The 12,408-nt window shown below is 40.3% G+C and overlaps 1 protein-coding gene across 1 annotated transcript in view; it reads left to right on the top strand.

The window, feature by feature from the left end:
* Positions 1–12,408, top strand: part of RNF130 (ring finger protein 130) — a 44,455-nt gene that overhangs the window by 3,782 nt on the left and 28,265 nt on the right. The window contains exon 2 of the mRNA XM_082490139.1: positions 6,407–6,601. Within this exon, the coding sequence (XP_082346265.1) occupies positions 6,407–6,601 (195 nt within the window). The remainder of the gene's footprint in view (positions 1–6,406; positions 6,602–12,408) is intronic.

Genomic DNA, 12,408 nt, shown 5'->3' with positions numbered 1-12,408 from the left:
TGAAAGCATAGCTCCAGTGAGCCGTCAATCACAGTTGGCCGCTGGGTGTAAATACAGCACCTGTGTTTGTGTGTCTTCCCAAGTGCACTAAACGCGGCAGAGTTTCTCTTCCGTTCTTCCACTTCTGGTACCTTTTCTTACTTCCTTGTAACTTGTTAATCTTTTGTCATGACTTAAGAGCGTTTCAAAGAGCTTCTGGGTGTGAATGCTGACAGATTATCCAAAAATGCTCCTCTCACCCTGCATGGAAGGATAACAGTGAAATGCATCTTCACAGCCTGATGCAGCTTTTCTGATAGTTCAGGTTTATATCATCTCTTTGCTGATGTTACTGAGCACTTCTCATTCAGTCCATACTCTGTTATTTGTGACTTTTTGGAAACAGCCATTCCAGCCCAAGCATCTCACCGTAGGTGCTCGTGGCAGTGTCTGTACATGCAGCGTGTGAGTGACCTCTGCTTTTAAGCATCTTTGGTATCAGGTGCTGGATACCAGTTGTGGTGCTGACCTTTAGGTGTTGGGCATATTTCTCTTGCTGTGACAAACAATCTAGAAGCCATTGAAAACTCACTTTAACGATACTTGGTAGAAACTGCAGTGCTTTGTGGCTTAGTTCCCTCAAAAATGTTATTCCATGGTGAACAGGTTTCTTCGGCAACTGTTGGGTCTGGGTGATTGCACGTGGTTGTGGACTGGAGACCTCTGTGCTCTCAACAGTCGCCTTGCAGATGGTGGGACCTTGGCTGGCTTGGGTCATGGGGAAGCAGGCAGGGTGACTGGGACCACGAGTGGGACTGACAGGGAGTGAAATAGCAGCAGACTCAAAGCCAAACTTGAAAATGTGAAGACGCACTGAACAAATAGGTCAGGAATGAGGGGGTGATGGGGAGTGGAAAAGCCCTGGAGTCAGAAGGGCTTGTGGGGAGGTGATGGTTGTACAAAAGCTGCCTTGGAGAAAGAGCTCCTAGAAAGGCGAGATCTCTGCTGAAGGGGTAGAAGGGTTGTGGCTGGGCAAGGAGACTGAGAGTTTGAGGAAAAACATATGTTAGAAAGAGGTGGAAGTCAGAAAGAAAGTACTGGCACAATGTTAGGAAAGGAGGTGTATCTTGTGCGCGGTACTGTAACTATAGCGTTCTGTAGCATCTGACACTTCATAAACATGTTGTGTGAACAAGTTTTAGCTGCAGAAAGCTTAAAATGACAGTTTGCTGGTAACTGCAGAGCTTTAGGTAACATTCAGACAGAATTTTGCGTTCCTTTCTGGCCCAGAATCCAAAACAATAAACTTCAGGAAAATGCAACACGGAAATGTATCAATAAGTAGCGGAAGAAAAATCTTGTGCATGCCCCCATCCTTTACCATTGGTCACAGTATCCAGTTTAATCAGTACTCATTAATTGATAACAAAAGTGGAGGTTATATATTGGGGTTTATAGCCATAATTGCAGTATATTTACTGACCTAACAAGATTAAATCTTAACTATTACAGGACTCTTCTAAGCTTCAGTGGTTTTCTTTTGTTTAACTTCTCCCTTGAAACAAGATTACCTCTTGTTCAAAGAGGTTTTAAAAAGTGGAAATTATAACTGGCTTGAATAGGGACTATCTTGATAATAACACAAGCAGTAATGCATTGGAAAAAAAAAAAAGTGTGTATTACATGTATTAAACCCCAATGGGATCCTAAATAACTAGTACCCTTCCTTGAAAGAAGAAAGAGTCAGTGCTGCTATGTTGCTTCTGTAAATTTCCCAGCTGAATTCCTTCTCTGGCAATTTTATCGCAGGATTATAATTAATGTGTTGCACAAGGCTGTCTGTTTTGCCAGTCAGGTGTGCTAGATAGCACCTGCCTGGGCAGTGCCTGCTGCAGGGAGGGGATGCTTTGGGGCACAGGCTGCATGGGACTGCACATTCCCATGGGATGTTTGCCTTCCCAACAAGGCTCTTGAGCTGCTGCCCCTCAGAACGGTGGTGGTGTCTCTCCATCTATCGTATTACAGTGATTGAAGGTCAGACTTTAAAATGATTTCTGTATGCGTAGCCGAGACAGACCAGCTCTGGCAACTGGTGCTGGCCTCAGAGAGCAGAGTATTAGCTGAGATGCAATCAATATCAAGATACCTGACCCTTTGTTTGTTTGTTTGTTTGTGTTTTTTTTCTTTTTAAAGGGAGAAAAAAAAAGGAATAAAATAGTTAATGCCCAGGATGTGGGATTGTGGCACTGGCCTTTTTTGTGAAAAGGGGGCAAAGTCCAATAACAGTCAATGCAGCAGCCTTAGCTGACGTGAGACCTCACGGCTACATTCCAAGCAATGCAAGAGCAACATAAACACCCAGTATATTAGAGAAGGCAAACCCAGTTGTGGTTCAGAAGTAGGAGGCGGCAGTCTGCATTCAGGCAGGTGTGTGCTTACTTCTGACAAAGCCTCTGACAGCTCCCATCAAATGGCTGTCCCTTTTACAGGGGGAAGGATAAAGGACCTGGTCAAGCAATTGGAAAAGAGGAGGAAAGCACTGGTGCTGTTCTGATGTAAGCTTGCCGATACTTCTTCTGTAGTTGAGGAAGCCTGGTTGGACCTATTGCATTATTAACTATTTCTTTCACATGAATCCCTAAAATGCTGTTGCAAACATATTAGTCCTTCAGCAGGAAGGGCTCTTGAATTTAAAAAAAGGCTCAGGGAGAAAGAGTTATATGCAAGTAGAGCAGTGCTGTGTGTTCTGCAAGGGGAAACTGAAGCTCTCCACAAGCTGAGAACAAATGTGCAGCCTAACAGTAGATATTAAATTGCAGATGATCCTGCTGTAAAGAGGCTCTTTGGTGGTGTTGGGGCTTGCAGTAGAAAGGGAGATATTTGCAACAACATTGTATATAGCTCTTTAACCCAGCAGGCTGCCACTTCTAACAGAAAATTGGGTTTTTGCCAACTCATTCGTGATACATAGGTAGACATGGAGAAAGGCAGAGTAACTAACTTACATTTCAAATAAGCCGGAGGAGTAGCACGCCTATAAGGAAACATACTTAAATGGCATTCTGTATGCTTATGTCTTCTGAAATTATGAAATTACATGGGTGACTTCTGATCATATCTTTTTATGTGCAAGTGATTTGTTTTAGAATTACTTTAATTTAATGTGAAGTTGCTTTTCATTCTGGCATGGACATCATCCAGGTAATCCTTGCAAGCCTTAGTCTTTTCAATCCTGATTAGACTTTGGGCAGCGGAGCACAGATGACACAGTAATGGAGAGATATCGATGATGATTCTTGCTGACACTGTTTGTTTATCTGTGTCCCTTACAATGCCAGCTGATGCTCCTGGGATGTTGGTGTATAGCCGATGTGTTATTTTAGCCAGCTCGCTATGCTGTCAGGGTGACCATAATTCTAAGGCTTTCACTCTTTCCAGAGTGTATTAAGTCTATTGAAAAGATGAGCAGAAAAACTCGGGCTTTCCATATAATTGTTCCCGAATTTTATTTAGTGAAAAGATTACTTAACATTTGTGTGGTGTAAGTAGGATGCTCATGTAAAGAAAAGTGGGTTGTGACTTTTTATTAAATCTCAGGTGACTTGCAGTTACTCAGTTCAGGTTTATCTAAACCAACCAGATTTTCCTTAATGTTTTTGTATTACTTACAATGCTAAAATAATATTGTCCTCTGTTAAATTTTCATCAGGACATACTGAATCCACCTTGTCAGGAATAGCGTGCTGTATGTGTTTGAGTGGTGTTTGTTGGTCTATATCTGGAAAGCTTTTATCTGTTGCTATCTTGTTTTCTAATCCTGTTGCTCTATCCAGTAACATTTCATAGCTCTGTCCACAGCTGAGAGAGACTTTGATCTCTACCATGGTAGAAAATTTTGTACTATTTTTTCCCAGAGATATGGTTTCTGTTATCTCTTACTACTTTCTCTGTCAGTTTTTCAGCTAAAAATTTTAAGCCATACAAATGTAAAGGTGCCTATATAAATTTTGATAAAACTGAATTACATAGCAGGCTTTTGAGAACGCTGCTTCCCTTTTCAAGGTGCCTTTTGCCTTTTATTGCTTTTGTTTGTGTTTTTTTTTTTATTCTAAGAGCTCATTACACTGTTTTTGTGGCCATTTTTGTTTTCACTTGGTATTTTAGTTTTGAGGATCATTGTACTGAAGCAAACTGTACATAATCCATAGGATTAGTGCTCTTCAGCCATGCCATATGTTTTAAGTAAATTTATGTTGGCCATAGTGTCTACTTTCAGAGTTAATTTTGGTAGTTTGAGGAGATTGTGTGGAATTGTGGCAGTTTCTTGAATGGCATTTTCCAAAGGACATATCACACCTGAAGATTCTTGAATATGATTTCACTGGAGAAGGATGGGGTTTTGGCTTTCAAGGCTTGAGAAAATTCCTCTCACAGTCTAGTGCTTTCCCCCTCCTGCTTTTTTAAGTGGAAATGTTCTGAACAAGGGGGGGGGGGGGGGAGTGTGTTGAACAGTAAACTGCTTTTATCTTAAAAGAGGACATCAAGATTTGTTGCACATGTGCCATGTTATGGTTCTATCACATTTTCAAAAAGGACTATAATTCCTTTAAAAAAATGTACTATTCTCTTAAATTTAATACTACAAAAACAAGCTACAAAAGTGCAGTTGATTTGCAAGTGCACTCCTATGATCATTGCTGTTCGTGATGGCTGTCACCAGTGCTCCAAAACATGTGTGGATCAGTGCTAGTTAGCAATTTCCAAAGGGATTCTAGTAATAATGTCAGGGTAATGGAAGAAAATACTCTCTAAAATTCAGCTGCGGGCATCTATATTTCAGATTTTCCCTGATCCCTGTATAAAACAAAAGAACACATACAAAACTACAGCAAATAACCCTGGGTGTCTGAAATGTCTCATACAGCCTGGAAAAACAATCGTGAAAAGGATGTGCTTGTATCTGGCTCCCCACCCTCCTTCCAGGGGAACAGGGAGAGGCACTTCTTGTCCAAATTAAGAGATGCGACGGTTTCCTGTGCGACTGCCACCACAGAGATTCATCTGCGCTAGTTTTCTTTAGGGGAGCAAAAGGCTTTCTGTCTTGTTTCGGCAAAGGTCCTTTGGCTATTGGAATCTCCTTTGTTACAGGTTTTAACCTGAGCTATGTTAAGCTGGGAATGCTGAAAAAGATCTTTTGTTTCCAGCTATTATGTTAAACTGGGTATTTTTTTTTGTGGTAGACCTTTTGATGAAATCCCATAGTCTGTGCTGAAGAACTCCCTTTAAAAGGAAAATGTTATGGGACACTTCATTTGAATTGCTCTTAGGATCTGTAATGTTTTCAGAGCTATTATGCAAATAAATTGTTTGTTTGTCTTGAAAAATCGCTGTTTATCCCAACCATTTTTAGTAGCCAAGGATTCTTCTACTCTTGGCCTTTGAAGGGGTAGATATGTTTGTATTGTAAGTTACTGTTGGCTCTAAATTTCTAAAACCCCTTAATGATGTATCAGGCTAAACTGTGTGTTTCCGGTTGTGTAAACAGAAATGTCATTCATCAGGTTCGGTGGCTGTACCGTGGAGTTTTATCTTCTGCGTTGCATTTCGTGCCTTTTTGTACCTCGCTCTGCGGGGGTGTGGGCTGCTCCAGGATCCGTTACAGCATCAGAAGGGACCAGAGAGCTTTGCAGGCTGCTGAATTCAGCCCACCGGCGCTTGCCCTTTCTCTTCTTCCTCCTTTATACCATCAATACCCCTTTAGCTGACAACTCGAGTGCATCGCGTTTGCAAAACCGTTTGTTTCTCTCAATTTGAATGTGCTTCCTTGTAGGGGAAATGTGCACGAGTCGAAAGCTGATGGTGGCTGCTGGGGTTTTACAAGACCAGCTTTTAATGTCGTCCTTTTTTTTTGTCCTTTTTTTTTTTTTTTTTTTTTTACAGTAGCCTGCACGTGGCAGATAACTCTGAAATCTTGTTTTCGCAACCTCCTTTGTTTAGTTACACTTCCCACTGCAGTGATATTTGACTGCATTAGAAAGAAAAAAAGTTATCCTCTCCAGACTGACTGATAAACAGCTGTTTCGTAAATGCCTGTGGCATATGAACCATATTCTAATGTTTTTCAGCCTCTAGGCAGGTATTGATTCAAATCTAAATTCATTGTTCTAGCTGCAATACAGTTAAAAATAGCTTGTGTTAGTGAGCCTAATTTTGGGGCATATAGTCACAGCTTTCAAGGTGAGATGTGGGTTTTTTTTAAAGACTTTTTCTCATAAGAATGCAGTTAGCTTCAGGCTGTATTAACAAGAGGATAGTGGCTTCCTAGTGCCTAACTGTTAAGTAATTCAGCAAAAGTTGGAGTTAGGTTTTTTTCTTTTCTGCCTGTTGGAACAAATTGCCATCTGTGCCAATGTATTTCCCGTTTCAGTTGCAGATCGCCTGGGCTGTGACCCTCGAACACGTTTCCAAGTTCCACCAAACACCAAGCAGTGGATCGCTTTGCTACAGCGAGGAAACTGTACGTTTAGAGAGAAAATACTGCGAGCAGCTTCGCATAATGCCACAGCCGTGGTCATTTACAACAATATATCCAGTGAAGAACCTGTCACGATGACTCATCAAGGTAAATAAAACATAATCTCTTTTACTATAATTCTTTTTTGCCCTGGTGCTCTTTTGCCATATAAACTATTGCTACAGAGCTCTTGGCAGTGCACAGATGATGCTATTTGAAACAGCCTGTTCTCTAATGGTGTTTACATGCATGCAATATAGCGAAATAAGCCAATAATTCTGAAAAGTTGTTTTCCTTTAGTGTACACTTCGTCCAATGAGGAACATTTTCCTCTGCAGTGGAGATATGGGTGCTTTGGAGTGAGGAAATATCTGTAAGATCTTAGGAGCAATCTCTTTCAAACCTTTCAGAAGAAGAAAAGCTAACGTATAGTGGAAGGTCTGGAATTTTACGAAGCATCTGTACCTGAAGAATTTTTATAGTAGCATGTCTTCAACCAGCTGTTATGGTGGGGACTTTAAATTGTTAAGTTATATCGGGATCTGAGCTTGCATGCTTTTTTTAATGACAGTTTACAGAGGGTTCTCTCTCTGCTGTGTCTTGGAGTGCCACACAGGAATCAACAAAACTTAGTGATTCAAAGAGCAGTTGCCTCCATAAATTGTCTAGAATTAGGCTACTGCTGGTCTAGAATAATGCTGAAAATCTGGATTTCTCCAGATTTCTACTGGTTTAGGGCTATGTATGTGTAAAAATTTTGCTTTTACTAGTGAGTTACTTTAGCTGGTGGGAGCCTCATATGTAAACATTTTCCGTGGTTAAAAATTATTTTCACAATTCTGATAGCTACATTTTTCCTGAAGGCTTGCTCAATTTGGAATTATGTAGCTTAATCAGAAAAGGCATATTCCTGTATTTGATGGCTGTACTGCTAGCTGTTTTTTTTTTCTAGAATATTTTCAGTCCTTTTTCTTTAAGCATAGGGTGTTGCTTGGAAACTAGAATTTCCTAATTATTGCTCTGCATATTGTCACACAATTAGAATTGAATTTTTTTACTAAAGAAGTGCTATGGTTGTTTCTTTCTCTCTTTTTTTACAAGGGGAATATCTTGTGGCTTCTTCTGGCTTAGTAGGGTTTGATCGTCCCAATTCTATAGACCACAGGAATTTTTCAGGGAGATTTTGACCTCTGTGTAGCAATTCAAAGCCTGTTGACAATCCATTTTTATCTTAGGTACCTTCCTTAGACATTGTTGCAAGTAATCTGGAGGCAAAAAGTCCCATATTCTTGTGAAACGTGTTTTACCACCTTCCTTTTGTCATTTTTAGCCTCTTCTCCCTCTGCTGAGGTAGTACCCTCCAAAACCTTCAGCTCTGGTCTCTCTTTGAAATACCTGTAAGATTGTAAGGTCTGCAGTCTGTTTAGCAATGATTTGTGACTTCTGTGCCTTGGAATGCCTTATTGTGGCAGAAAACCACTACCAATAACAACACAGCTCTAGCATTGTTTGCTCTAATACATGTTAAATCATATAATGGGTTTAATTATCATTTTAATACCTTCTTTCTCATAATGCTCTTAGATTTGGCAGGTGCTTTCTTATCAATGGGATGGTGTCTGTCTTTTATTAAGAAATCCTAGTTCACTTGGTGTTTCAGCTCTGAAGACCAGTGTGTTGCCTTTGAGACTATATCAATAGGTCCAGTGGTTCTGGTAGGTTGAAATAATGTCTCAGGTTATAAAATATGGGAGCTGCTGTGAGTAAAATGGTGTCTTGTAAGCAAGCCAGGAAACTGTTTGGACACTTGATATTTGGGGAAAAAAGCTAATGTTGACTTCCAAGTATTTACTCTTACTCGTGGCAAGCTTTAAAAAAAAAAAAAAAAATTACTACTGGAGGTGATGCGTATTTTATCTTTGAGTTTTTTAGGTACTGGTTTTTAGCTGCATGTACCCAGTCCCTGGTATACTGGAATCTCTGTCACTGATTTGGGCTATAGGTACTATCTCAAAATTAATACTGGACTTGAAGTGCTCAAACTATGCAACAGACTAAAAGTAATTATCTAAAACTGAAGTACCACCTTAGCAGCACAGTGTAATGAAGAGAAAAGTTGCTCCACAGCTTTTTGTTTTGGCTGCATTATGGTCACGTAAGGGATCTCTGTAGCAATCTGCGCTTTGCAGAGTTTCCTATAAATGACATCGAGCAAGCAGGAAGTTAGAGCTGCGAGCGTGTGTAGCTGAGACGCAGAGTAGTCATTTGGTGTTAGCCTGAGTACAGGGAGGGCTTGGGATCCAGCAGTCCCCTCGCTGAGAATTATTCCAAGTGGGATATAGATTCATGAACTGATGGTTACGTGATGAGCCCATTCAAACAGATGCTGTGCGTAAAGCAGCCTTACAGACATTCAAGGCACTCTCTGGTCTTCCTTTTTTTGCCTCTTCAGCCATATCACTGCTTCTATGCTTTTTAGGTGGTGAACAGCCACATCATCTGCTAATTAGATGTTCTGGAGCACTACATCTCTTTAGTATTTTCTGTCCTTGGGAGGAGTTGACCCTGTGTATTTGATAGCTGTTCTGCTGCTGATTCAGTTAAATATATGTTAAATAGAGTTAATATAAAGTGAAAATGAAGGTGAGCCACCAAGTTGGTCTTACTGCCATATGATATCTAGTGCTGTGCAGTATTTCTCTATTCTTTTAAAAATGCATTCTATTCTTCAGAAGGCAATTTTGCAGCTGTATTATGATGACCAGGTTCATGGCTCTACGTTTTCTTTCCATAGCCAGGTTAAAATAGACCTCATGTCATTTTATATCAGTATAATTTTTATACTGCTGCATACCAAACCTTAGGAATATTCTGTTTTCCTGGAGAAGCACAGAGAAAAGCAGCAACTGCTGATAATGCGCACTGTGAACTGCACGCTTTGCTGCTTTGATATTTGCATGAATTCCAATCACCAGCTTAGGCAACGTCTGTGGTAAAAATAAGTAAAATGTTATATAGATTTATGGATGTTGCCCACCTGCAGGGAGGTGATTCCCGATAAAAAGAGCCCAGTAAGCAGTTCTCACCCATGGGATTAATATTTTATCCAAGTTATTTTATGCTTGAACACACATTTGAAAATGTTAATCTTACAGAAATTTGTCTGTACTCAACATTTTATTTAGCAGAATAAATATCCCTTCTAGTAGCTAAGTAACAACTGTTACTCTTGAATCAGTCTATCATCGCCACGTCAAATGAACAGTTTCTATTGCTAATACCAGAATTCGCTTTTTCTTGTGTGAGAGTCCACTAAGTCTCTGCCCCTTCAACTTCAAGTTGAGTTTTAAAGTAGGTATTGACCTTAAGGAGTTGGTGAATTTTTTTAAAATATATATTTCTGTTCATGGTATTTGCAACATTATTTTCTTTTCTCCGAGTATATCCTTGTATGTACTACTGTGTGCATGTAAAATAAACTTATTTTACACGTTCTTGTAGATGTCCTCTATCAACCTCAGTGAAGGACATCTTTCCCAGCATAGGTTATGTTAGACTATGATATCACTGGCAGGAAGGCAGTTTTATGAGTGGTTTTGCATGCTACTTCTGTTAAAGCAGAACAAATATTGTCTAATGTAAAAAGAGCCTGTGTGGTAGAGAAAGTATGTAGCAGCTGTCTCCTTTATAATCAATTATGGGAATAGGATGGAAATGTAGGTAAAATAGCATTTAATTATTTTTTTTGTTTGTGTGTGTTGGAGACAGTCCTGTCAAGTACAAAATAGTAAAATTTTATATTGAATTTCTCTGTTAAAATCTAGACTTTTGTTTGGATTTATAGAAAAGGATATAAGGTAAAGAAACCTCTAAAGTTAAAATTTCATACTCAGAATTTATGGAACAAATATAAACAGAAAAAAGAAAAACAAATATAGAGGAGAGTGTCGAAGTGAAGTTGCTCATTCCACTAACTACTGTTTATCAGTGCTGAAGAAATTTCCTCAAGTATTTGACCAACTTCTAATATAATACCTTTTTCAGAGGACTTACCTGATCATAGAATCATGGAATGGTTTAGGTTGGAAGGGACTTTGAAGATCATCCAGTTCCAACCCCCTGCCCTCGGCAGGGACACCTCCCACCAGCCCGGGTTGCTCAAAGCCCCATCCAACCTGGTCTTGAACACCTCCAGGGATGGAGCTTCCACAACTTCTCTGGGAAACCTGGGCCAGTGCTTCACCACTCAAAGTGAAAAATTTCTTTCTAATATCTAATCTAAATCACCCTCTTCCAGTTTGAAGCCATTCCCCCTCGTCCTATCACTACATACCCTTGTAAACAGTGCCTCCCCAGCTTTCCTGTAGGCCCTATTTTAGGGACTGGAAGGCCACAAAAAGGTCCCCCTGGTGCCTTCTCTTCTCCAGGGTGAACAACCCCAACTCTCTTGGCCTGTCCTCATAGAAGAGGTGCTCCAACCCTCTGATCATCTTTGTGGTCCTCCTCTGGACCCTCTCCAACAGGTCCATGTTTTTCCTGATACAGGTAAATCTTGTAAAGTCTGTAGAACAAGCTGCAGGATCTTATCGGGATCAGTTTTTGCTGTGCTTCTAAAGAAACGATGCCTTCATTTTCTGCCAGAAGGTGTTTCTGTTCCATGCGATGCACAGAAGGTGACGTTCTCCTGCTGTAGTGCTGCGGGAGAGCTGCCCAACACTGGCTCCTGCAAGGCTTTCCTTTCAAGGGCGGGATTTCTGATGGCCCTCTCTTCGCTTAAAAAGCACCTGAGCACAGGAGGCAAGGTCTGTATTTGCTTTGAACTGTGATGAAAGGGCATGTATTTTATGTGGATTATTTTAGGTCAGTGGGTCAGAGGCAGGAGGGACGGGAAGTAATTTGGAGTTGTTGCCATCTAATGGCTGTTCCATGTTCTTGCCCTAATTCAGAGTGGGCAGAGTGGACTGCAGAGACCTGGCAGTCAAAATGCCACTCTCCTCCGTTGTGGCACTCGCTGCGTGCAGCACATCTCTTCCTCTGCTGCCTTTTTCTCACTAATGTCTCTTTACGTAACTGTAAGCTGAACTGATGCGTGAAAGCTATGGCAGGGTGCACTGCAGATTATTTGGCATAAACGTGTGCTGGCGAATGTTTCAGCTCTATACCAAATCCACTGCAAAACTTTCCCTGGATTACTGAGATTTACTTTTAATCCACAGATTGAAACTGATTTTATTATAATATTGCAGTATTGTTATTATAATTTATTATTGATAATTTACTGTGGAATATTAGTTAAAAGGAAGGAGAAATGAGTCATTAAAGTTGATGCTTTAAAAAAGGCAAAACAATCAATAGTCCAACCATAGTTTGCATATCTTTTGATCATTTTATACTGCTTATTTGCTAATTGAAAATGTGGGGAACAAGTGTCAACAGCATTATAGTTAATCCTGTTTTCTACCACATTTCTTGGCGGTGTATCCATCAGGAAAATCTGTCATACAGTAGATGGAGGTGTCTGACACTTAAGGAGATGTGGAGAGGAATGTGTTTGAAGCACAGATTCTGGACCATAAGGAAGCACTTGTCTCTTCGACGTAAGCCAGGGAAACCCCTTTACAAAGCTAACATAGCCTCAGTGCTTTGCGGAACTTCTTAGTAGTGTTTTCTGTGTGGTATATGACTCGTCCACAACTGAAATAACAGCAGTTAGACTCGTTTTTCCTTAGCCCGTTGAAAGGGTAATTAGTTCTGTGACTGTCAAAAGGCCCACGGGACTGTTAGTGACTGTAAGTAATTACATTCTTTTTCTTATCCAAAGTCTGAGCTCCAGCAGCAGAGTAATTCCCCAAATCTATGGATGTGGTGGAATCAAGTTTATGATATTAATCTATGAATATGCTATTTATGAAGAT

The sequence above is a fragment of the Vanellus vanellus genome, assembly GCF_965231255.1.
Source record: "Vanellus vanellus genome assembly, chromosome: 13".
Taxonomy (NCBI): Eukaryota; Metazoa; Chordata; class Aves; order Charadriiformes; family Charadriidae; genus Vanellus; species Vanellus vanellus.
The sequence above is the reverse complement of the archived record's forward strand: the minus strand, read 5'-3'. Positions and strand labels throughout refer to the sequence as shown.